This window comes from Thamnophis sirtalis, unplaced genomic scaffold, assembly GCF_051295495.1.
Source record: "Thamnophis sirtalis isolate CommonGarterSnake01/CBP01778 unplaced genomic scaffold, rThaSir2_p1.2 scaffold_1, whole genome shotgun sequence".
NCBI classification, from domain to species: Eukaryota; Metazoa; Chordata; class Lepidosauria; order Squamata; family Natricidae; genus Thamnophis; species Thamnophis sirtalis.
Genome location: NW_028261381.1, coordinates 24,780,166 through 24,806,249, shown reverse-complemented (window position 1 = coordinate 24,806,249; position 26,084 = coordinate 24,780,166). Strand labels below are relative to the sequence as shown.

The 26,084-nt window shown below is 37.9% G+C and overlaps 2 protein-coding genes across 2 annotated transcripts in view; one reads left to right on the top strand and one right to left on the bottom strand.

The window, feature by feature from the left end:
- The window catches only part of UBR3 (ubiquitin protein ligase E3 component n-recognin 3), a 94,413-nt gene extending 81,235 nt beyond the window's left edge, over positions 1–13,178 (top strand). The window contains exons 33-40 of the mRNA XM_087709251.1: positions 2,062–2,162; positions 4,863–4,987; positions 8,128–8,235; positions 8,382–8,507; positions 8,585–8,761; positions 9,583–9,792; positions 10,235–10,374; positions 10,729–13,178. Coding sequence (XP_087565377.1) covers positions 2,062–2,162; positions 4,863–4,987; positions 8,128–8,235; positions 8,382–8,507; positions 8,585–8,761; positions 9,583–9,792; positions 10,235–10,374; positions 10,729–10,846 — 1,105 coding nt within the window. The 3' untranslated portion in view covers positions 10,847–13,178. The remainder of the gene's footprint in view (positions 1–2,061; positions 2,163–4,862; positions 4,988–8,127; positions 8,236–8,381; positions 8,508–8,584; positions 8,762–9,582; positions 9,793–10,234; positions 10,375–10,728) is intronic.
- A 10,526-nt stretch (positions 13,179–23,704) lies between these two features.
- Positions 23,705–25,346, bottom strand: LOC148049359 (uncharacterized). The gene is made up of 4 exons (XM_087705799.1): positions 25,207–25,346; positions 24,927–25,067; positions 24,527–24,664; positions 23,705–24,194 (listed from the first exon to the last, which is right to left on the bottom strand). The coding sequence occupies exons 1-4, from the start codon at positions 25,344–25,346 to the stop codon at positions 23,705–23,707; spliced, it is 909 nt and encodes a 302-aa protein (XP_087561925.1).
- Between the last annotated feature and the right edge of the window lie 738 nt (positions 25,347–26,084).

The following is a 26,084-nucleotide window of genomic DNA, read 5'->3' as shown; positions in this document are numbered from 1 at the left end:
TTAGCAATAGTGTTTGTATTCCTTGATTAATTGAAGCAGGTTATGTACACCCCTAGAAAAGCATTGGCCAATGTGTGATGAGCTTTATTTAAAGAGTGTCTGTGGCTTGTTCAAAAGCTTTTTTCAAAAACTTGAATTAGCAAAAATATAGGAAATCCTTGGAATTTAGAAATCATGTTCTCATTCTTCAGACAAATGGCTGGTCTCTTGCATAACCACATAATGGTGACTATGGTAGGTGTGGCTAGTCACATAATGCACATTTACCAGAAAGAAAATTGGGCAGATGCTTCCCTCACCCCATCTAAATCCCCATGGTGTGTCTACTATCCGCCCCTTTCCTTTTTCTTTTTTCCCTGAGTAGATGAGCATTCTTCTCAATAATTCCTTGAACTTTAGCCTCTGTGACTAAGAACATCTATGGGAATCATATGAGACTCAAGCCCATTAAATGAGGATGCCCTTATGTGGCATGGCCCTTGAATGGCCCCATACCATTCCCTTTTTTAACTTAAGAGTTGGCACCATTTCCCTCAGAAAATCAGAAAAGGCATGGACTTTAGCATGTAGGAAACAGATTTGGCAGTTGGCTTGAACTTATTTATTATTTCTTTCATATTTCTTTATTTCCCACATTTTTATAAATAATTCAAAATGGCAAATGCAGACAATACTCCTTTAATCTCCAAGGACTTGGGCTGAGAGAAAGAGTGATTATCCCAAAGTTACTCAGTCAGCTTTCATGCCTAATGCAGGGCTAGAACTTGCAGATTCCTGGCTTCTAGCCTGGTGCCTTCACCACTAAATCAAACTGGCTCTTATTAGCTCAGTGTAGCCATAGTTTATTTATATAGGTTGCATTTGGAAATCTGAGTCAGCAATGTGGAAACCCGCCTTTTTTGTTCAGCCATGATTCCCATCAATGTTGTCAATTTCTCTGAATTTGGAATCTATCAGCTCTTAAACCAACTTGACAAATTTTCGTTCAAAATAAAATAATTGTGGTCTTTTCCCCTGAAAAACATTAGGGCTTTCCCCTCACTAACTATTTCTATGGGTGTAATGCAAAGCTATATTTATCAACTTGTCCCACAGGCATTGAAGGGATTAGTAGAGTAGATATTCTATACTGCAAACAGACTTTTAAAGGACAGCTTCCATATCATGATGAAGAAATTGCTTAAGCTTTTAATAAATAGTGTAGATTTAAGGCTTAATTTACTCTGATGCTTGACATAAACTAAAGAAGCTTATCTAAACTGGCATTTTCTAGAATTTTACTTTCACTTCTAGTGAAGGAACTAAATGCATCATTTGTTTTTGTGAAGATCAAGTTCTGTTTGATTTATGAAAGTTTAGTAGCCTGTTAAAATATACCTGAAAGAGAAATGAATGTTGCCAATTATTGAGAAGATTGAATACATGTAAAAATATAACTTGGGTTATTTGTAATACCCATTTTAATGTGCTTATCAATCCCTATTTAGTATAACTATTTTATAACATTTGTGTTCACATTTACATAATTATCCACAATTTTTTTAAGTTCAGGAAGTTAGAATGCCAATTGGAGTTTCATATAACCATGAATTGAATTTTTTATAGAATGTTTTTAGGGCAAGTTTGGTGAATCAGCAGGAAAGCCATTTTATAAGCTAAGCAAAGCTTTGCTTGTACAATTTGCTTCATGTATTTGTTTTGCTTCGATTTGCTTCACATGTTGGTTTTTCTATTTGCCCAATTTTCATTCTATAATAACCCTCCTCAAAGTGCTTATATTCTGCTTTTGTTCTGAATCTGCATTCATCCATTGCCAATTCATTCTTTTGATCCTTTCTTGTTTTATCTTAAATATTCAAACTTAGTTTTGTTTCTTCAAATGTCACAAATAGGATTAAATAATCAAGGTGAAATAAATTCCATTTTAGTCCAAATATTTCCAATTTTACTTTTAAATGATGATGTTCTATTTGATATTTAGAATCAGATAGCAATGGGTCAAAAATGTATTTAAATCTGGAGAAAATTGATGTGGATTTTAACTGCATATATTTTTGTCAGGATGTCCAGTGAGGATCAGCCAGAGGTTCCAGTGCTTTATAAAGATGTCCCATCTCTTTTACTCATCCAGATTTTAACCATGCCTCAGCCACTGCGCAAAGGTACATTACCAAAGTTACATAAATAATAGATAGAGGGCAGTAAGTTCTCTCTCTCTCTCTTTCGATTTTTGAGAATTGCAGCAAATCAATCTTATTTGCTTGGTATTCTTTAGGAATGAGTTATGCTCTAGAAGTGGGCAGCAGGCAGAATTTTTGTTGTGACTTTTTGGCAGCCATATCTGGAAGTCTTGTCTTCTTAGCTTTATCAAATAACAATGGAGGGAGACCACGAGGCCCCAAAATTCCTTTAAATTCTTTGAGTTGCAGGAGCATGGGAAAGGTTTTTCCTCTTTGATCTTTCTTCATTTGTTTGCTGAAGAAACGTATTGAATATTTCACGTTGAATTGTGATTGTTGGAGAGTGGAGAGGGATGAATATTTTTATTATGCAAACTAGCATTTTTGGCACAGAGTACAGTGGAAACTGCTACAATACAGTATTTATAATAGTTGTTGCATGCACATATATTCAAGCATTTTATTGGAGTCTGAAGGAAGCAGGGATTCTTTATTACTGCATATTTTGAAAGCTTTTAATGTTATGATTTTGAAAAGGTTGATCTATTTTCTTTTGCACAACTATTAAAGGATACATTCTGTAATTTTGTTACAGTATAAATGAACATTTCACTTTTTATAGGGTCAATTGACATGCTGTTGGCTTCACTCTTGTGATTTTTTTAATACCTCAGCTGAGTTCTTTTAAATCAGCTGTGCAAGAATTATTTTTCTCTATGAATAAGTGAAAATAATGAAAATGAAAGTAAGACTTGTCCAAAGTTAAAAAATAAAGCCTTAAGGAGGGCAGATGATGGATACTGTAAGAGCTCATCAGAATTCTGATTTTTTTTTTTAAAAAAATTTTTTAACCAATATTTAAAAATCTGTTCAGTGTAGAGGAGCTTCTTCGGGGGGTTTTTTAACTTGGAAAGTTTAGTCATTGGTTTGCAGTTCTCATGAATTCTAAAAATACATGAAAGGCAGCAGGTAAACCGTTTTTAGGGCTGTCTAGAATGAGCAGTTAAGAGTAAGGCTAATGAAAGGTTTTCTCTGAGCACCTGCAGAGTAGAGGAATCTGGTTTGGGATTATGGGAGAAACATAATCCTAAATTCCCTTCCCTCCATCCAGTTCCATTCATAAGTGCATCTCCTTGCAATTACTGTAGCTTTGTCTCTGTACACACACAAACAGAGAGAGAGAGAGAAAGAGAGGGAGAGGGAGAGAGAGATATGCAGAGAGTCATACACTCATACATTTAGCATACATGTGCATAGACAGGCTCACACTGGAAGTGTAAGTAGCATCCTTTTTAATCTAGCTCTTAGTTAGAACTGTTCATGGCAATGAATCTTTTGATTCTTACTACCTTCTAATGTAGTGGTATGGTGTATTCAGCTGCCTGTAAACTAAACAGGTCCATGAGGTAAAGATAGTTACATGATAGGAAGAAAACCTCAAATTGGACAATTTGAGAAATAAGGTTGTGTGGAAGCTTGTTCCTAAGTTCTACATTTCGGTAGGAGATGTAGAACTTTGGAAAAAGAACTCTAGAATACAGTACTGAAGGCATGGGTGGAGAACATCTACTCCTGATGATGCCTAACTACAACTCCATTTGTTTTGACCAGCATGGCCGAGGATTAATGATATCAGGACTATAGTTTAGCAAATTAAAAGCACAAATACTTGTTCTTAAAGCAAGCTAGTTTAGCAGAGATCAGCATTATGCCATGGGCTATTTGTGAAAGGAAGGCCAACCCTATTTAATTTAAATTATGAGAAACATAGAATAGAATAGTGATAACCATAAAGTGTGCTGTAACGTCATTCAGTATTAGCAAGCATCCTTTTTCAGTTCTGGCTAGTGTTTCAAGAAATGTGTTAAATTTAAAAACATTCAAAACAATCTGGATTTTGTGAATATCTAGAACAGTGTTTCTCAACCTTGGTGACTTTCAGTCCTGTGGACTTCAACTCCCAGAATTCCCCCAGCCAGCATAGCTTCTGGGAGTTGAAGTCCAAAGGACTGAAAGTCGCCAAGGTTGAAAAACACTGATCTAGAAGACAAATTCTGAAACATGGTGGTTAGTTTTCTTGGATTATCATGGAATTATATCTATAATTATATCTTTCTGCACATTACTAAACTTAGGTGTTTCTGAGGGATAGACAACAAAAAAACTACACATTGTTCCATAGATCCATTATCATTGAAATAACTCTAATTAAGCAGTCTATTCATTGTGCTGCCTATTATGAGAACTCTTGGTCTAGTTTACCATTCTTGATTATTAAGGACAAGATCTCATTATTATGATCAGATAATTAATATTTTAGATTAGTTTATTTAAAAGGCAATGATATCTTTCTTTAACATGGTTTTGAATTATTCAGACAGCGCCAGAACCATTGCCTCATTCAGTTTACTCACATGATTTGCAGATTAAACAAAGATAAAGAGTACAGAGTAGCAAGAAAACATACTCAAATTCATAACACGAACAGTGATAAAACATTGATTTAAAGCAGCAAGCTTAAAATTAGAATGGTTGTCTCAGCAGTATAATTGTCTTGATGTTTGATTACCCATCTGGGAAAAATATTTGCAGATTTATAGACTGTACGAATTAGGGACCATATTTTAATACATAAAAATGTGAGGCCTGAGAATGTCTAATGATATTTTTGTATTGTTACAGAACACTTTGTCTGTATCATAAAAGTGCTTTTCACATTGTTGTACATACAAGCTCTAGTTGCACTTTCTGTGAAATGCAGCCCTGAGGACAAGATGACTTGGATGAATTCAGAAGCTCTGAAAACGGTTGGTTTATTTAATAAAAATCTGAAGAAAGCTGCTAAGGAGGTAGTTGTATCTTAGTTAAGCGCCAGTCGAATGTTTTTGTTGGAATGTAGCTGTAGGAGTTTGCAGTACTTTACACTTTTCGGTCTGTCTTGATTAGTCTTGGGAGTATTAGGGTTGAATGAAAAGCAGAATCCCATCTCAAATATCTTGCAACTTGTGCCCCATGATCCATGTCTGTGCTGAAGCATAGACCTGTAAAGACTACAATGCCTTCCTTGTTCACACACAAGAGAAGAATTGCAGTTAGAAACATGGATGTAGGTCTGTTAGTTTCTGAGATAGGAAAACAGAAGGCTGCGCCACTGTGGCAATGCTGAGAAACAGTGATGTTCAGAAGCAATAAATCACATAATGTTTCATTGCACAACTATTAATGCAACACCACAGCATTGCTGCCATTTTTATTTTAAAATGTACACATTATAGGAGTCAATATTCAATCAGTCAGTCAGTCAGTCAATTAATCAATTTCTTTAATCTCCCATCTCAACCAAGGGGCTCTTGGTATACACATTTAACACATATTCCTTGACCTCTTTACCCACCATAAATGAGTAAATTCTGCAAATGTAATTGGAATGGAGCTACTATAGCTGGGTACTGGAGACAGGCCAGCACTTTAGTCTTTCACATGATTTGTTCAATCGATAATCTGTTGTTCTTAGTGGAAAATAAACGGGGTAGATTTTTATTTATCTGATCATGTATTAAAATAATTGCTGTCTAGAATTAAATAGATTATTGTGTGAAAGTATGGTGCATGGTGTAGATGATTTTTTTTTTAATCGTTCCATCGCTAAGTCATGTCTGACTCTTTGTGATCCCATGAACATAGCACACCATCCCCCCCCTTTCCCTCCACTGCCCCCCAACTGCTCCCGCCTCCACTTGTTTGGCCAAACTGTGATTGCAGTACAGAAATGTCCTCCCCTGTCCCCCTCCCCCAAATTAAGGGACAGATAGATTAACATTTCTGAAATACTTTTAAGAACTCATCTATGATAGTTTAAAAGATATATTTAAACATTATTACATTGTTGTTACATTGTTTTAAAAAAGCAATCTTATACCCAGAAAGCCCTTTAAAGCCTTTTTAACTTTGAGGTTCTTTGTCTCGATGATGACTAAGATGCATTGGGGGATTAGCTGTTGACTTAACAGTCTGCCTCATTGGGCAGAAATAAAAGTAGGTGATAAGTATTGAAGCCTTTTGAAATAAACCAAAGTAGCTATATTACTTGTTTTGTCCTGGCCATTGTGCTACTGTTAGAATTTTTAACAAAAATTGGACTTTGAATTTTTGCAAGATGCCTGTTTGCTCCCACAAAGGTTCTATCCATAGCAGCATAACATCAGTAACTATATACATTGCATACAGAAAGTATTCAGGAGTGGCTTAGGGGCAACTCTGTGAATGTCCTCGAGTGGCCCAGCCAGAGTCCTGACTTGAACCCTATTGAACATCTCTGGAGGGACCTGAAAATGGCTGTCCACTGACAGTCGCCCTCCAATCTGACAGAGTTTGAGAAGATTTGCAAGGAAGAATGGCAGAAAATCCCCCAATCCAGGTGTGCAAAGCTTGTCAAATCATACCCAAAAAGACTCAAGGCTGTAATTGCTGCCAAAGGTGCTTCAACAAAGTACTGAGTTAAGGGTCTGAATACTTATGCCAATGTGCTATCTCAGTTTTTTTCTTTTTAATACATTTACAGATATTTCTAAAATTCTGTTGTTGTTATGGGGTGCTGAGTTAATGACCAAAAAAAAAAAAAAAGAATTTCAACCACTGTAGAATCAGGCTGTGGCATAACAAAATTGACAAAAGTGAAGGGGGTCTATATACTTTCTGAATGCCCTGTATATTGCTATACCTGAACTATATTCCTTGTTTGTCACTCCCAACCAAATTGGCTTCAAACCATGCTTCCAGAAGGGAATTCTGAGTAAGATAGATTGTGTTTTCCCTCCTCTATAGACCATTCCTGAATATTGAAACTCACCACAAAGTATGAGTGATTAGTTAGTGTATGGCAACCCATTTCCTCCTCTGGGATTTTTGTGTGCACACAATCATTTTTTCTCGCATGTTTGGATTCATAAACATTGACAAATAAATGTTGCAGACATACCATGTCAGATGTTGCCACTTAACTTTTACTCACACTTGGCTTTTGAAATACCCAAGGGCTGGAGAGCCATAACCTTTCAAAAATACCACCCTAATGTAATACACAGGTGAATGGAAATAGAGGGTTCAAGCTTTTTTCTTGTTTATTATTAAGTCTCTGTCCTCCTGTTTTTACATGGATGCAGATGACTGCTCCAACGTCCCAAAAGCTCAACCATCCGTTGTTATGTGTCTGGTACTTTCACTCCATCCATCCTGACTTTAGTCAATTGGAGGTATCTGTAATACTTTTCAGTAAGTTAGTAAGCTGTAGAATAAGTTATGAACTTATTGAACCTTGATTGTATTATTCATGCCACAGGCAAACGGTAAGAACAGTAACACAGTTTGAATATATTTTGGCCAGTCTCCCTCAAGCAGAGTGAAAGTCTAGTTTTATCCCAAGCCTACTGGTGCTACACAGCTCTGTGCAAGGTGGGCTCCTTAATTTTGACACTATTTTCCAGGTCGTTATGCTTCTTACCATCCAGGAAGTACATGCAGATGTTCTGACCTACAATCAGAATGTTGCTTCCCAATGAAATAAAAAAAAATTCCACGTTTGAATGTTGGTTTTAAGTACATTATTCTTTTTTTTGTGCATTTGAATAAACAACCCTCCATTAACTGGTCTGTAAGACATCCTGCTGTAGAAAATTAGGATGTACAGCCCTCCTACCCACCCCAATTTATTATCCAGTCTAGAGCATTATGACTGCTTTGATGTATAAACACTTGATTTCTCTTGTAGGGCCCATTTTTATATATGCGGAAGATTTGTATTCCCTACAGAAGGGAATACTAGAACCTTTCTTGGTGGGATTATTTATTAATGCAATGAAATGTTTATCTTAGTTTGAGACTCCCGTGTGGGAATGACTGCATTTATTTATTTTTCCTCATTTGATGGTGAATTTCTTCTTAATTACAGAACGTGATCAATGCAAAAAAGTCTTGTCAGGTGTTACTCAGCCATGTGATCAGTGAACTTTTCAAAGGGAAGGTTTATGAACAAGAACAAGAGGAAACTGAAGATATGGTATAGTCTATGTATATCGTTTAGTCAAACTTTTTTAGCACCAACTATATCTCGTTATGAAATTGCATGCAGGGTGTTGGTGTTGGTTATCAGTTCAACAGCTAAATTGTTAAAGTCACCTGTTTTGTGTGTTCCTTTTAATTTAGGATAGCTCCAGTACTTGGTGCTCACACTCCATAGAGACTTACTTACAGCAATTCTGCCTGCCTTTCCTCAGGATAACCAGCCTTCTTCAGCATCACCTCTTTGGAGGGGAGCTACCCAGCTGCCAGGTATTATGAAATTTTATTTCCTTTGGAATATATATCATCTAGCTCTTTCCCTTTTGATTGTTTTGTTTCTTTAATAGGAAGATGAAGAATTTACTGTTCTTGCAAATTGCCTGGGTTTGCTACCATCTTCTTTTCAATCGTCGGAGTTTCCTAGTGCCTCTTGCCTTGACTGGTCTGTGTCAGCCTTTGACATTATATCCCAGTGGTGTTCAGAATTGGTCTCATTTGCTGACAAGCATCCAACCCAAGTCAAGGTAAGTAAACAATTTTTCAGATTTTCATCAGGAGAAGCCTTGGTAGCATCTTTTCTGACAGCGTCACATTTCGTCAGACATTTGAGATACCGAAACTCATGAAAGCTCATGGCTTTTAATAAAATGTGTTAGTCAGAAAAGGCGCTACTAGACTCCTCCTGATATTTTACCACCATAGATTGGCAGGGCTCTCCTTTTACAGAGCCTACAGTGGGAAACATCAGGATTTAATGTAATACTTATCCAGTGGGTTAATGTAGTACTAGTTACATGTATAGTGAATGACCTTTTCTTTTAACCAGTCAATTTTTGTTCTGAATGTGCTGCAGTGTCACACTTGTTTTCAACTACGGTTATTTCATTGAGGTTTACACACAATAGATGCGTAAAGCAAAAGAGAAAAAATAAGTTAACATAACATAAAGTATTTTTTGGGAAGAAAAAGTCACCTTTTAAAAATAAATAGATCTACAAACCACAAAGAGATTTAAATTGGGTTGAGTGAAAAGACAAAGCAAAGGGAATCTGAATTTCCCTGAAGATAATGGTTCTGCGAAGAGCCCCTTGGGTGTCTCTGAAAACTCAAAGCAGGGACTGAGCTGGAAGCATGTGTTTGGCCTCAAATGACCTGGTCATCCAGATGGTCATTCCAATCTGGGTCATTTCTTCCTTTATCTATAGAAACATACTTGAACATGTTTTATCTTGACAAAGTCAGATGCCAACTTACTTTCACAAGGAAACAGTTATATATTCAGAGCACTATAAAGATGCTATTTAACTTTAGTTTGTTTGTTTGTTTTTAATTCTTTTTTTTCCAGGTCTTACTTATAGAAAAACCTACCTGGGATTTACCACACCTTCTACAATTGCCTGAAAATTATAATACTGTTTTTCAGTACTATCACAGAAAGAGTTGTTTCATCTGTTCCAAAGTTCCCAAAGATCCTGCAGTTTGTTTAGTTTGTGGTGCTTTTGTGTGTTTGAAAGGACTGTGCTGCAAACGGCAGAGCTTCTGTGAATGTGTCTTGGTAAGAGACTTGTAAAGTTACTGTTCTGCTGCCAAACAATATTTTAGAAAGGGAAAATACTTTCAATACTTATCATTAGATGAATCGCTTCTTTCAATGAAACAATTGTTGGAAAAAATTTTAAAAAATATTTTTTCGGTAAATCTGATTCCCAATTGCTAAAAGTCTAAAAGACAGTTCATTGGAATCAGTTTCTCTTTTAATGCTAAATTATCTATAATATGCATGCTTGCCTTTGATAATAAGGCAGATTTTGACTCACAAATATGTTCACAGTTTAAGTCAGAAGAGCTTCTTTTACAGATGCAGAAAAGGCAAGGATAAGATTGTTCTGAGATAATGCAGTTTTATTCATTAAAACAAAATATTTTCCCCTTTGTTGTAATTGCACTAACAATAAATGTCATCTCTCTTTTTTTCATGCTCTGTAATAAAACTTCAGCACTCACAAAATTGTGGAGCTGGAACGGGCATCTTTCTTTTGATCAATGCATCTGTAATCATCATAATTCGTGGTCATCGGTTTTGCCTTTGGGGCTCTGTTTACCTGGACGCTCATGGTGAAGAGGACAGAGATCTCAGGTAATTTTTAAAAACACGGTTAGTAGGCATTTGAGCCTGTACTGGCAAACTTTTGTTTTTAAACAGTTCTCTAGTAACAGTTTGGGTCTATTTCTAGATGAAAAGATATTTGTATGTGTAAACATCACATCCTCTGGGTAGCACATGGGTGGGATTCTGCTGCGGCCAGTGGAAAAGGAGGTGTGGGCCTAAGTGAAATTGTGCAATAAACAACCAACTTGAGACAATAAGTGATAACGCAAGATAACTTGGGTTTCCTTAGTTCCAGACAGTCATAGTTGGAGGGTAGTGTTTAAAGTAGCCGATTATCTTGCATCAGCCTTGCTATTTTTCTGATTTTTTTTTTCTTTACAGGCGTGGCAAACCACTCTATATATGTAAGGAAAGATACAATATGCTGGAACAGCAGTGGGTATCACATACTTTTGATCACATCAATAAACGATGGGGGCCACATTACAATGGTTTATAGGTCGCTAACTGACATCCCCTTTATTATATTTGCCCCTTGATTAGCTTTTGCTTTAAGGGAATGGGAACCCAGCCTTTTCTTCTCTGGGAAAGCATGAAGCCAGGTCGTGAAATGAAGCCCTATATTAATTGGGTGCTGGTAATTTATAAACACAAAAGAATTATTTCTCCTGATTTGATATGGAATCTAAATTAATTTTATAGTTGTTGCTTTCTAATCCACTAATAAACAAGCACAAATTGTACTTTAAAGATGCCACCAAATGGCCATTGAGTGTTTTATTTTTCCCTGATTGGGGTGGTTTGATTGTGCTGATGAAATTGTATATCTGTTGACACCTGCTAAACATGTGGCTCCTTTTTTCTTTCTCTTTTCCTTGTGTTTTAAGATTTTGCTCAATATGCATTTGTAAGTATGTAAGAGTTGTAACACTTTCAATTTGTGGAATTGTATAGAAATGTCTAAAAGATTTTTAGAAAATATTTCGCTTATTGCCAGAGAGCTATTGAAATAGTTTCAGGCATTGCTGAAAACCTTATTCATTCTCAGGAATTTCATAGATATACTCCAGAGATTAGTGAAATAGCTGTAAAATAAGTAGTTTACCACTCTGAATATAATACAACGTGTACACAATGTTGTGTCTGACATTTCAGTTAATTTAATTACAAAGAAATCCCAAGGCATCTATTCAACTGCCCCTGTGCATGCAACAAAGGGTCCACGTGGTCAGACACTGGCCCAGCCACAAGCCTGCCCTTCCTCTCATTTCCATTAGCTGACTTTTTCAGGTTGGTAGGGTTGTGGTGCAGGAGAAGATGGCTTGATGAGTATTTGCCAGTGGGCTGTTCTTTGGAAACTTAATTGAGTTTCAAGCAGCTTGGGGTAAGGAATTGAGTTGCAAGATAGCCGTGCTCAAATGGTTCCTATTTCTCACCATTCCCCCTTTGCATCTCAAGTAAAGATGCTTTGATCTTGAAGGCAGTGGGGCAATCAAGGCTTCAGAGCAAGGCCAAGTTTGACAGAGTCGTTCCCCCCCCCCCTTTCACCCTCCTAGTCTTTGACTCCCAGATTACACAGAGGAGTCAGTGTATGTAACTGGTTGCACACATTGATTTAAGCACAGATTGGGAGGATGTGAGCAGGCCTTTGTGTTGTAGAAATTAAGACCCTCAGGGCGTTTTGGTTTTGAGGAATTTGAAATCAGCCAGAATGGGCATCCTTGGCAAAAATGAAACACACAGGCAGGCAGTACTTTTCAGTGCTGATATTTCGCTGCCAAAATGCTTTTCTTTTTTTCTTGCAGAGTTGACAATTTCAAACAATGCTGTCAGGCTTTTGTGACATTTACATATTTTAAACATATTTTTTTTTCTGGAGGGGGGGGGCATTTACCTGGAAACTATTTTTTAAAAAGCGTTCTCATTATAAAGCCTTGCATTTGATTGAAAGCTGCTTTCTCTTCAGCTATAGAAAAGCACATGGGCCGGGCTGTGGGATTATTTGTATAAGGATCTTCTAAGCCCTTTCGGTTTTTAGAAAAATATAACACTTGGCAATATATTTTATAGAAAATTGTGTAGACAAAGACATGAACACAAATATTGGGAGGATTTCTATAAGTCTGTATATTGTTCCATCATTACTGGAAAAAATATTTTTTTGTCTAAAACATGATTTCATTTGTCAATGCATCCAAAATTCTCCTGGTTCTCCTCTGTTCTTTTTGCATTGCTTACCAATGAGAACCAAGCCATTTTATGAGGATAAGATGAAATATCCTGGGCATCTCATGGCATAACAATGACAGGGCTTCTCCTCTGTATAATTTGAAACTTCACAAGAGATAATGTTTTCAGAAAATGACTCAAACGTGTTATTTAAAATGGAATGTTTTCGATTGTGTATATGGCTGTGAAGTAAAATTATTCGCCTTAACTTTTAAACCTTGGTATTTCACAATGTTCATTTTGATACTAGTGCATTAAGTCACTGGTCATTTTAAAGACAAAAAGACAAGACACGTGTTTGGAAATCCTACTTGAAATATGCCTGCATGCTGCTGAAACAGAAGTTGGATTCCTCCCGTAACTTCTTAAAAATCTGCTTTATTAAACTTACTTGGAGAGCATAACAGGTCCAAGCTAGATCGGCGTGTGTGTGCTGCTGCTTCTGCTGCTGCTGCTATTATTCCTCCAGCGTCCTGGTGAGATAACTTGTATGAATGGAAATCTAAGTACAGTACATTACTGTAGAAACAGAATCGACATGTGAAACTAAAACTACCATAATCAATATTGTAAAATATGTTAATAAAAGTCTACTGTCATTATCTGTGAGTAAAGGCTCTTCTTTTTCTCCTTTTCTTTTCCTTTTTTTTTTTTTTTTTGCATGATAGATTGAAGCGATTCACAGGTTGATCAATTTTAAGATAGTTCCGCCCACATTTCTGGGTTTTTTCTCCATTTTCATATTATGAATTGTAATAAGAGTTGTGTCCATTTGTACCTCAGGGATACAAATTCATTTTATATTATAAGATGAAACAAATGAAGAAAACACTTAAATACTATATCACATACAGCAGGCGTCAGAAACCCTCAGTCTGCGGCCTAGTGCTGGGCCACAACCTCTTCGGAACAGGCCGTGGGTGAGTTCATGCATGTGCGCAGCTGCATTTGTAAAAGGGGTGCGCATCCGCGAAAGCATCCCCTCCCCCCCCATCTCCAGTGGCCTCCTAAGCCGGGAAGGTTGAATAATGCAAATATACAGTATCATAAATCAGGATATAATAAATAATATGCACATCTTATGTGAAGATGTCAATGCAGCCCATCTGTGGCCCGTATTCCTCACCTAACCTCAGTTTTCCCTTGGCGGATATTCACACCACTCTAGAAAAACTAGGATGTTAATGGTGTCTTGCAAACTGGCAAACTACCCATCATTTGGAGGGCCTGCAGCACTCTGCCACCACCAGGATACCATTAACCAGTATTAATCGATTTATAATAGACTTTTTCATGGAGTTTTCTAGTATAATGTAGGCTGGAAATTCAGTAATATTGAATAATGATGAATAACTTTCACTTAACTTTTAACAGAACAATGATAAGTTCCTTTTACATTTCCCCCTTACTTTCCCAAAGATTCTTGAGGGGAATAATTTTGATCCAATGAACAGAGCGAAATGGAAATTCTTTAGGCAAAGAAAAGTTGAATATTTTTATTCTTTTCCTAGGAATGCATGCTGTTACAATTTGTTTTTTGGGTGCGGTGGGAGGTGGCATTAGAAGTCAGGCAGATGGAATTTTTTTGCGGCATAAAAACTTCAAGTCAGGTGTGATGGTGCAGCCTGAAAGCTCGCTCAATATTTACAATTTGGTTTTTGTTCCTAATACGAGTGTATTCTTCAACTACACTAGCTCTTAGGTGAGTAGTTTATCTTAAGATATAAAACTTATCCAACTATGGTTTAAAAAAAAAATCTTAATGGAGCAATTGTTGAGTATATTCAGAGCTCAGATTGTAGGTTTTGGCAGGGGGAGGAGCTAAACAATAAGCTGAGAGAACAGACCCTGCCAAAACCTACGGAGCAAATACACGCCTTTTGTTTCTAGGCGAAGATGGCGCCTCACCCTGTAGAGCTTGTCATTTTTGCTGAGACATAATGCAGGTTCTAATGAAGGATGCTGTACGAACCCCTCCAAATGAGATCCATTCAATAAAATGTAATTCATATATAAGCCATGTTTTAGTGCAAGATGTGAAGCCTTTCTCTAAGAATAGATTTTGATTTCCCCCCCTCCCCAATTGTCTTCTCCCTCCCCCTCCTTCCAATTTTAGGTCACCTCAGCCCTTTCCTTCAGGTGGAGTAAAGGCTAATATATAATCAATGCAGCTTTCTCTTCCTTGAACACTCTGTGGCTAAGTAGGAGCCCCATCGGTCCCCAAAGCTGACGTTATGACCAATGTCTCAATGTTGAAGGTGAACTATCGGCACTTTGCCGAGGGTCAGCGTTTTCTAGGTTGAGATTTGTGTGTCTCTGTGCCTGTGCATGTATTTAAACTGAATGCACACATTGCCTTGTGTTGTTGACCGAAAAGAAATCAACATTGCAGGGTAGCCTCACTTTGCAGGTCAGATGGAAAATTGAGGCAGTCAGGCGACCTGCACTGCACTGCAGCACGCTTACGGTATTCCAGGCAAGTCCGCGAGGTTGCTCTGGGAAGTTTGACTAAGTTGCAGGTTGCCATGAGCTGCAGAAAAATGACACGCAGAAAGCATTTTAATGTTATTAATAGTGAAGCAAATTCCTAGGTTAAAAATGCAGCTGGGGGGTGGGGGAGAGGTCTCCCTGGGATCCTATTAGCGTTATTTTCTATTCCACATGCATTTGGGTGTATTTCTCCCCCTTCGACCTTCAGCTCCACATTGTACAGTGCAATTTACTGCAGGGCAGGCGTACTTTCATTCACAAAGCCCAACTTGCTCCTGGAATGTTACAGTTTCAAATATGAAAGCCTGGTTGTCATAGCAACTATAAATGAGTGCGAGCTGTCCCAATTTAGACGATTGGCCTTTTTAAGCTTTCTTGGGCTGTGTGTGTGTGTGTGTGTGTGTGTGTGTGTGTGTGTGTGTGTGCGCTTATTAGAGCTGGTTACCTCACACAAGCCACACAAACCTTACCCACATCCTCTATAGCCACCAGTCAGCTGTGGATATTGGGTTAATTTAATTTAAATAATTTTATTTAATACAATTTCATTCCCATTACTCTTGTCATTCTTTATTTGGAATTCATTCCTAAATCATTTCAGAGGTATGAAATCCAACCCATCCACCATTAGTAGGCTATTCATATCTTTGGAGGCTGTGTATGCTGTGTTGCAAGCTATGGAATTTGTTTTGAATATGTAAAGGGAGGAAAAAAACCTGATTTAGCATTTGAACTACTAAGCAACCAACCCCCCCCCCCCTCAAAGGAAAGCAACGAAACTTTCAATAAAGCTGTTCCTCAACCACCTTGGCCTGGGATCAGGTCCCAAAAGGTAGGAAATAAAATCACTTTATAGCTCCTATTTCAGCAAGGCCAAAAATAAGAATCTTCACACATACTAGATTCACAAAGAACCATTGTCCATAGCTGGTAGTTGGTGCCTCACATTCATGTAGGTACGTCATTCATATCCCCCTAAGTAATAGCAATAGCATTTAGACTTATATACCACTTTACAGCTCTCTCTAAGCTGTTTACAGAGTCAGCCTCTTGCCCCCAACAATCTGGGTCCTCACTTTACCCACCTCGGAAGAATGAAAGGCTGAGTCAACCTTGAGCCTGGTGCCAAATTGCAGGCAATCAGTGGTATCTGCACTCTAACCACTGTGCCACCGTGGCTCATAATGAAGAGAGCCAGGTTAATGAATGATGAAGGCACTAGGCTACAATCTGGGAGACCAGGAGTTCTAGTTCTGCCTTAGGCAAAAAGACAGCTGGGTGACCTTGGGCCAGTCCCTTTCTCACTGCCCTAGAAAGCTGGCAAGGGCAAACCACTTTCAAAATCCTGTCCCCCCCAAAATTACAGGGCTTGGTCCAAACAATTTCCAGGAGTCAAAAACTGACCCAAAGGAAGAAACAAAAAGGGAGGGGGGAATATTCTATTTTTGTTTTGTTTACCATCAGATCATAATTGGCTAGTGAGTTAAAACCAATGAATGGAATCTCTCGACTTGAGAAACTATTATTTGGATCCAAAGGCTGGCTATCTGTGGTATAAAGTAAAGCAAATGTATTTGTTTTATGCATCTTAGAGCAAATTAGCAAATTAGCCACATAACAATATAACTATATAAATATATATAAGTTGCCAACACTTATTTTTCTACTTCTAATATTTCCAGCTAAAGATCAGGAGACCTGTCATGTGTGAAATTACAATTTGTTACAATCATTAAAAATTATAATTCCATCACTCCATTGTTTCTCCTTTTTATGACCCATGGTCCCTTTATTTGGGGTAGGGCCGGGACGACTGAGTAGAGCCGAGTGAATGAGAGCCATAATTCCATCAAATCCAGAAAAGAAAAGAATTAAGAATTTGCTTTGACATGCTGCCCATTCTTAACATTGTGTGATGGAGAGGGAAGACACAGTGTCTTTCAATCTGTGTCCCATTCAATATTGATTTTGTACTGGTTTGCTACATAAAACGCAATAAATAGCTTGACAACCGGGAAAAGTGTTTGATCACAATGTACAGTGACAAGAAGAATGGAAATAAAATTGTTACTGAGAAATCTGGCTCGGCGGAGAGTGTTGGCAATTTTCCAAGACAAAGGAACAGCAAGCAGGCAGGGGCAGAAATCAAAGCAAATAAGAAAATTGTCTTTCACAAAGTCACCACAAAGAAGTTACCATGGCAGCTCTTAGTCTTCTGCATTTTGGGGACAGCTCCACTCAAATGAATAGAATTCATCACTCTCCTCCCCCCCCTCTCCTTTTCAATTGATTTTAATATAGAGTCTAGAAAATGTTGCCTAGTTTATTCTGAAGTAAATCAGACTTCAAAAAGTGCAGGCAGTCCTCAACTTACAACAGTTCATTTAGTTACTGTTTGAAGTTACCCTGAAAAATGACTGATGACTGCTTACAACCATTGCAGCATTGCCATAGCCACGTGATCAAAATTCAGATGCTTGGCAACTGCCAAATATTTATGACTCTTGCAGTGTCTCGGGGTCGTGTGATCAACTTCTGCAACCTCCTAACAAGCAAAGTCAGATTCATTCAACAACCGTGTTACTAACTTAACAACTTCAGTGATCCACTTAACAACTGTGATAAAGGCCGTAAATGGGCACATTCACTTAACTGTCGCGTAGCAACATAAATTTGTGTCTGGATTGTGGTTGTAAATTGAGGATTGCCTATTTATATGTTTTTCAAGCAATAGATCTTGGGTTCAGTTCTTAAATAATTCTGAAAAAGTTATAACGGATCTGTTTCTGAGCAAATCTAAATGCCTTTGGTAGCAGATTTTAGCAATATTTGGAGTACTGGCCAGCCTTATAGTAAATGGAAATTAATGTAGGTAAATTCCCAAAGCATTATAAGGTAGAAAACCTGGAGAACTTTAGCAGCAGAGTATATCACATTTCAAAGAGCTGGGAAAACTGAAATAGGTTATCTTGGATCACTGGAATCATATTGATGGATCTTGAAGTTGTTGCCTTATCTAACCCCTCTAAGGGGGAAACTATCAGAAAAAGCTGGGGTCCAAACTAGATATGCTCAATCGAACCTTTCTAAACCTGGGAGAAATTCAGAGTTTTCAAAGTTGCAAGAAGCAGCCACATTAAATGCCGAAACTTTTATTTACTAACCAAAAAATTAGAAATTGAGAATCTGCTATTTGTATGGCTAAACTACACTTTAACCGTATGAATCAGATTTTAGAAGACATACTCTTAACGGTTTGCAAATGTTCCAGAAAAAAAAATGTTTTATTTGACTTGCGCCTTTGCCAAATGTAGACAATAGAAGAAAATGCCATTAGATAAAAGTTCAAGAATACAGTGTTTAAAAGGGATCTGTGAAAGATTGCTCCAGAACTCAAACCCTGGGAACATATAACAGAAACTGGGGACAAGGGAACTTATTTTTTTATTCCAGTTCTCTTCAAGAACATCAAAAATAGAATTTAAGGGAAGATTTCCATTCTTCTGTAATGAGGAAGTCCTTGACGTTTTGTGTGCTGTGGATTTCCATCTAATGCAGTGAGACTATTAAAAAAATGCTTTGAAAATTGTCCCTAAGTCAGAGGGAAGCTCTATCAATAGGTTACTGGTAAATGTATTGGAAAGAAGATAATTAAAACAGAAATAGCAAACCGGATGCAGCTAAGAGAAGAACATGGAAAGAACTTAGAAATGCAGCTTCAGTGTTTTAGGTTCATGCATGAGGAATCAGATATTACCAATGTAATTTAATCTAGAGGTTAATTTTCACTCATTTGCAAAAGATTTTCTATACCTTCTTAATGTATAATGAAACACATTATAAAGAATCACATAGTTTCAACATAGTCTGCTTGCAAAGCTCTAATGATGTCTTTGGAAGGATTCTCCAATTTTCCCAACAGTTTGAGTATAAGATTTTTTGTTGGAAAAGTGATAGCCTCAAGGTTAGCTGCATAAAATGCAGTCGCACAGTGTCATGCGCCTGTTATGGGTTGCAATATATCACAAGTAAAATCATTCTCCTTACTGTCTCCATTGATCAGAGTTTTATTAAATTTATCTCTTATCTATAAATTTATAAATGTATTACATACAGATTAGGAAGCCTATGCAGCAAACACCATCTAACTACAAAATTGTATGGTCAACTGTTAAGAACCTAGATTCCTTCCTCTCCGGAAGTGCACTGAGTTTTTCTAAATTGCTTATTCAAAAATAATGTTTTCCTTCTTAAAATCTTGTGCTCAAATGCTAACATTAAGAATATCTTATATTTTTGCATTCAGCAAAAATGAATAGGAACAGTAATGGCTCAATTACAAATAGCAACAGCACTTAGACTTATATACCGCTTCACAGTGCTTTACAGCCCTCTCTAAGCAGTTTACAGAGTCAGCCTATTGCCCCCAACAATCTGGGTCCTCATTTTGCCCACCTCAGAAGGATGGAAGGCTGAGTCAACCTTGAGCCTGGTGAGATTTGAACTGCGGAACCGCTACTAGCAATCAGCTGAAGTAGCCTGCAGTACCGCACTCTAACCACTGTGCTACCTTGACACATCGTATCAAATAAGATACGATGTTCTCAGACATGTTAAACACGTTCTTTAAAACTTTGACCAAGGTAAGTTCTTTCGCCAAGTATCAGGCAACGGCCCAGGGGCCGAAAAAATGGTTCCTTGAGTATCCAAACACAATGAACACACCAGTTAATGAGGAGATTTCAGGCTTTATTAAGTACCTGCAGAAGGCAAATTAAATAGAAGAACCAATCAAGTCTTAGAAGATTTTCCCTCTTCATTCAAGAAGCTTCTTCAGCTCTGATTGGGTGGTAGGAAGGAGAGGATTGATATTCCTTGCAGACAGCTGGTCATTTGCATTCTTTTAGAGAGTTGTTGAGACCACTTGGATGTTTGCCTGATCCTCAGGATCACCTGAGTAGTGCAAACAGCTGTGCAGCGTTTTGGGAACTGCTGAAAGGATTCCCGTAGTCTGCAATTTTTCTGGAAATCCATTCATGCTGCCACACTTTCAGGTCCAATGATCTCCGTCCAGCTGCTGGGAACCCCATAAGTTACTCCCCTGTAGTAATGATGATACTCAAAGGCCCTGAGTGTATATAGCCCAGACTGTGGACGAGACCATGGTCTGTAACTGTCTGACGGGCATGGAAGTCTCGAGAGGTTTCCTGATAATGCACCTCTTTCCTTCCCCATAAGATGAATTGTTATGCCGGCAATGCTGCAGTCAAGGGACCCTCCTGATTTTGGTTGATTCCTTTTCACTTCCAAAGCTTTGTTTCTCTGTGCTCTACCATTGTCTATCCATTCTTGGCATTTTGGCATAAATTGTGCTTGTTCTTTGGCCCTTATTTCCTTTCCTTCCTCCGTATCAATCTCTCCTTATTTCCTTTTCCTTTTTCCCTCCTCTCTCTTTCTTTTATCCTCCCACCCAACTTAAGGCAGCATCTAGATAATCACAACTGTTGATGACAAAGGTTCGTTAATTATGAAGCTCATGTTGGAATACCATAATCCATTAAGAAAACAGTATGCCACTCACTCCAAAAAGGCCCATTAAGTTCTTAAAAACCAAAACAATAAATACTTGCTGAGAGGTTTCCAGTTTGTTCATTTTGTCAACTTGATTCCAGATCTCATGCTACTGCTTCTGATATTGCATGATTTTCTCACCAAGATGAAATGGATGGGGAGTTTCAGGCCCTCCCCCATAGAAGTCATTTAAGGCTTTCTCAAGCTACTCATTCACCTTTTGCTTGGATTCTTCAGGGCATTTTCTCTGGATTCCTAGAGCCATTCTTCCACAATTGTTTTTGGCTTCTTCTGGGGATTCTTGGCTGAGTTTTTGCAGAGATGATTGTAGCTATACTTGCATATCTGTTTTGGATGCAGTAGAACCAAGCTGTCTGGAACTTGTTTGAAGCCATCCATCCATCCTTCTTTCAGAGCAAGCAAGTTCTACCCAAATCACTCTCTCCTTCGTCTTCCCCATTCTTGTTTTTGATTCCTTAGATTATTTGAGATCCTGGATGCCCTTAATAGATGCTTCAAGCCATTTCTGAGGACCTAGATGGGATGCTTCATGGTCCTTCCTCTTTGAAGCTGTTTACAGATATTTCAAGCCATTTTTGGCATCTTGTTTGTATGTTTCGGGACCTTTTCCAAGTTTTTCAAGGATTCCTGAAGCCATTTTTCAAGAAGTGGTATAGGTTCTTCAGAAAATGCAGAGCTTTCTAAGGATCCTTGAAGCCATCGTAATATATTTTCCATGGTTCCTTCAGAACATTGCTTCGTGATGTTCTCTATTGATTTTTCAAACCATCTCTTCCTTAGGCTTTCTCAAGACTCTGACTGGATTTTTGCCACCAAAAAACAAGTAGATAAAAAAGGGGAAACAAAAAGACAGCCTTCCAGAAGTTGTTTTCCTTTCACTTTCTTTCTCTTCTTATCACTCTTGACTTTTCTTTTCTTTTTTTCATATCAACTCATTTTTTTCCAAGGTTCTTTCCAACCATATAATAATATAGTATCTTCTTTGGCCAGTAGATGGTGTCTCAACTGTAATTTTCGGTGCCAAGATGAGGGAGAGCTCTAACAGCTGATTATCAATGTTCAACAAAAAGAAAAAAAAACATTCTTTTTACAATTTCTTCCAACAATCAAATAATATTGCAGGCAAATCAAAGTCACTTTTAAAAGCAACAAAATTCCAGTTCAGTCTTTCTATATTGTAAAACTTCATATTCTTCCTTTAAAATGTGATTTCTCTTTTGGGTCTATAATTTTTCTCCATGTATTACCTTGCCACTTTCTGCACTTTGGAGACTTTTAAAACTTCTTTTATTTAGGTGGGTCTCTAATAAAGAAGTTGAAAATCATCTCACCAAGTTCCAATCCTCTCTTCACACACCACTTCATCTCGGTTGCTCCAGCTTGATTCCAGTCATAATGGCTGTCTCTCTTCTCCACTGGTTGGGAGGGCTCCTGGGATCAAGCAGGAGAGCTGCCTATCTCCCGGAATCAAGTAATCCCTCGCTTCTTCGCCACCTCTCCAGGGTGACCCTAAAGACCTCCTATCAGAGTAGAATCAGCTGGGATATGTGGAACACCCAAATGGAAGTCCACAATAATAAAAATTGTTGATGACAAGGGTTCATTGGTTATGAAGCTCACGTTGGAATACCGTAGTCCATTAGTAAAACAGTATGTCACTCACTCCAAAAAGGCCCAAGAAGTTCTGGAAAACCAAAAGAATAAATACTTGCTGATACATTTCCAGTTTGTTCATTTAGTCATCTTGATCGCAGTAACACTAGTAGCAGCAGAAATGAGAGACAAGTATATACCAAGATGGAATGGATGGGGAGTTTCAGGGCCTCCCTCATGGAAGTCATTTAAGGCTATCTCAAGCTAATCATTCACCTATTGCTTGGATTCTTCAGACATTTTCTCTGGATTCCTAGAACAATTCCTCCAGATTGTTTTTAGCTTCTTCTGGGGATTCTTGATTGAGTTTTCGCAGAGATGTTTGTAGCTATGCTTGCATATCTGTTTTGGATGCAGTAGAACCAGGCTGTCTGGAACTTGCTAAAGACGTTTGAAGCCATCCATCCATATTTCAGTTTCTTTCCAAGTAAGGAAGTTCTACCCAAATCACTCTCTCCTTCGTCTTTCCCCTGCTTGTTTTTGATTTCTTAGATTATTTGAGATTCTGGATGTCCTTAATAGATGCTTCAAGCCATTCCCAAGGACCACATGGGATGTTTCATGATCCTTCCTCTTTGAAACTGTTTACAGATACTTCAAGCTATTTTTGGCATCTTGTTTGTACGTTGCAGGACCTTTTCCAAGTTTTTCAGGGATTGCTGAAGCCATTTTTCAAGAAGTCCTATAGGTTCTTCAGAAAATGCAAAGCTTTTTAAGGATCCTTGAAGCCATTGAAATATATTTTCCACGGTTCCTTCAGAATATTGCTTCTTGAGGTTCTCTATTGATTTTTTCAAACCTTCTCATCTGGACTTCTGTAGATCCCGAATGCTTTTAATAGAGGCTTCAAGGCATTCCTGAGTATTTGGAGTGGCGTTTTAGGTCCTTCTTCTTCAAGATTCTTTATAGCTATTTCAAGCCATTTGTTGGCATCTTGTTTAGATACTTTAGGACCTTCCTCTTCCAGGTTTTTCAAGGATTGTGGAAGACATTTTTCAGGAACTGGTCTAGGTTCTCTAGAAAGGGACAGGCTTTCTAAGGATCCTCGAAGTCATTTTAACATATTCTTCAGATCCTTCAGGACATTACTTCTTCAGGTTTTCTATTGATTCTTCAAGCCATCCCTTTTTTTTCTGGGTTCCACGAAACTCTAACTTGAACTTTTGTAGGATATCTCCTTGTCCGTTTAGGGGGTTTCTCCTATCCGTGGGGGGATTTGCCTTATCACCCCAGCATCTACAGAGTATCCCCTTTAATCTGTTGACCCCTTCAGGATCAACAGTGCTCAAAAAAGAGCCCAACAAAGGAGTTAGAGTTAGAAGTTAGGAGAGCTTCCTTCCCTCCACTCTAAGCACGGTGACGTCACCACAGGAAGTCCCCTTCTTCAGGTTTTCTATTGATTCAGCAAGCCATCCCCTTTTTCCCAGCTTCCACGAGACTCTGACTTGAACTTTTGTAGATGTTGAATGCCTATAATAGATGCTTTTAGCCATCCCTCCACATCTAACTCGCACGTTTCTGGCCCTTTTTCCTGGAGATGATTTATTGATGCTTCTAGCCAATCATTCACATCCTCCCTGGCTGCTTTAGCACATTCCTCCGGGAGGTTGGTGGCAGATGCTTTAAGCCATTCTGGCAGGGTGTGTTTTGACCGTTCAGAGGAATCCTCTTTTAGGAGTTTGAGAGATTTCTGCAGCCACCTCAGAATATTTGACCCGGGTTCCTTAGATTTTTTAATTTTGTCTACCGAAGCTTTAAGCCATTTGGAGTTCAATTGATATTCTGCCATCTGAGGCTTCATTTTCTCTTGAGCTTCTGTCTTGTCTTTCATCTGGTCTCTCTCTGTCAATAAGGTGCAGCGGCCTATCCTCAGTAGTTCCTTTCTGAAAAAAAATCAGAATGTTAGCTGTGAATCTGGGTCAACAACAAAGTATTCTTAGTTAAAATAACGGGAACTGCTTTGATGTCAGGAAACACTCTGAAAGTATATTAATATTGTTGGGCACCGGGGGATGGAGATTGAAAAGTCTCTTCTATACGTATCTTCCCATTCCATGAGACTAACTCCTAGATTTGTATATGTAAAAGAATAAGAGACATAGTTTGTTAATTTCTTTCTAAAGTAAGGAGTTTTTCCAAGCTTTCTAAGATAAGGAGACCCTAATATGAAATTCTGGAAGAAGTATTTTGTGGTGGCTATCTAAAAATTTCTCACCTGCACAGTATTTCTTCATACGCTCTGAAGATCTCCTCTTTCTCATCGTTAAGTTCAATATTTTTGAACGTCAGAATCTCTGTTTTGTTTCGGAGCGCTTCACTTTCTACAGTCAGTTTTGACATCACTGCTATCTTTCTGTAAATTATGAGGACCAGATAGATATTAGCCCTCTTAATTTATTACTTGAATTACTAATTATTATTGCATTCCATTATAACTATTGCTCTTCTCTTACTCAGTTATACATACATACATACATACATACATACATACATACATACATACATACATACATGAATGGAATATTTCTTTTATCCAGTATATCTGGCCTAAGGGATCTAATAAATAAATCTGAATTTGAAAGAAAAAGTCAAATCGCTATCTAAATATTTCTCACCTATAAAGTTCTTCCTTGAGATCATTATTCTCATGTAGGAGCTCTGCTTTCTCCGCAGCTTCTTTCTGAGCCTTGCAGCGGAGTCTCTCGTTTTCTTGCCTCAGTTTCTCCAGCTGCCCAAGTTCCTCTGAACTAATTTTTCTGTAAAATATCAAGAGCAAAGTGTAATTAGCTCCCTTAGGTTTTTTAATTTGAATTATAAAACTTGTTTAAAATTAAAACTAATTGAAATAGCTGAGAAAGGAAGAGAAAGTCAGGGTGGCTATCTAAATTGTTTAACCTGCTCATCTCTTCTTTATACTCTTTATACTCTTCGCAGAGCTCCTCTTTTTCTTTGGCCAGTTGGTGGTTTTCCTTTATAAGCTCCTGAATTTGAACTTTGAGCTCCTCTTTTTCTGCCAGAAGTTTTGAGATTTCCATTGTCTTTCTGCAAATTATGAAGACCAGAGAGAAATTAGGCCCTTGGGTTGTTTTTTTTTTAACTTGAATTATAAACCTTTTGATACAGTTACAACACATTCCACCCTTTTTTCCCAAGCTTTACTAGAATATAATTTTCCATCACTTGTTTCGTAAAATGGCCAGTCCCATTGCCAATGGACAAATGATGAATGTTGTATTGAAAGTGTGAACTGAATAGGGTTATAAAAAGATGTGATGAACTATGCAAAGACTTACATATAACTCTGGTCCCTTGTTCTCTTCAGATCTCCTTCCAGTTTTTCAGTTTTTGTCTGAACAATCTAGAGAAGCCAAAATACATCACAAGTCAGGAATATATTTCCATATCAGCCCACTCACTACCCCCTACCCCCCCACCCCATCACTCCCACTGGGCTTCTTCACCTCTTCTTATGACATGAATTGTCTCTCGGTACTGGACTCTCAACAGATTCCTCACATGCTAGGTTGCTTACCCAATGGGAACGCATCTTTAAACTGATGTTCTGGTCCATGTGCTTTTCTGGACTCCGGGAAACCTGGCAGTTCCGTGAAGAATGAAAAACAAAATGAATTTTAAACGCTTGCTTGATAATTTCCTTCATTTCATGGTCATGAGAAGAATTACATGAATTTGTTTTCCATAAATTCTCTCATGTCAGTGTAAAGAAGATATTTGTTGAAACATCCTCTTTAGGGAAAAAAGTCTGGGGTGTA

What these genes read in the sequence shown, in the direction of transcription:
- LOC148049359 (XM_087705799.1), bottom strand. Translation starts at nt 25,346, where the DNA reads ATGGAAATCTCAAAACTTCTGGCAGAAAAAGAGGAGCTCAAAGTTCAA. An exon ending in TATAAAGAAGAGATGAGCAG is followed by an intron (nt 25,068 to 25,206) that starts GTTAAACAATTT and finishes GATATTTTACAG; the next exon opens with AAAAATTAGTTCAGAGGAAC. An exon ending in TATGAAGAAATACTGTGCAG is followed by an intron (nt 24,195 to 24,526) that starts GTGAGAAATTTT and finishes ATTTTTTTTCAG; the next exon opens with AAAGGAACTACTGAGGATAG.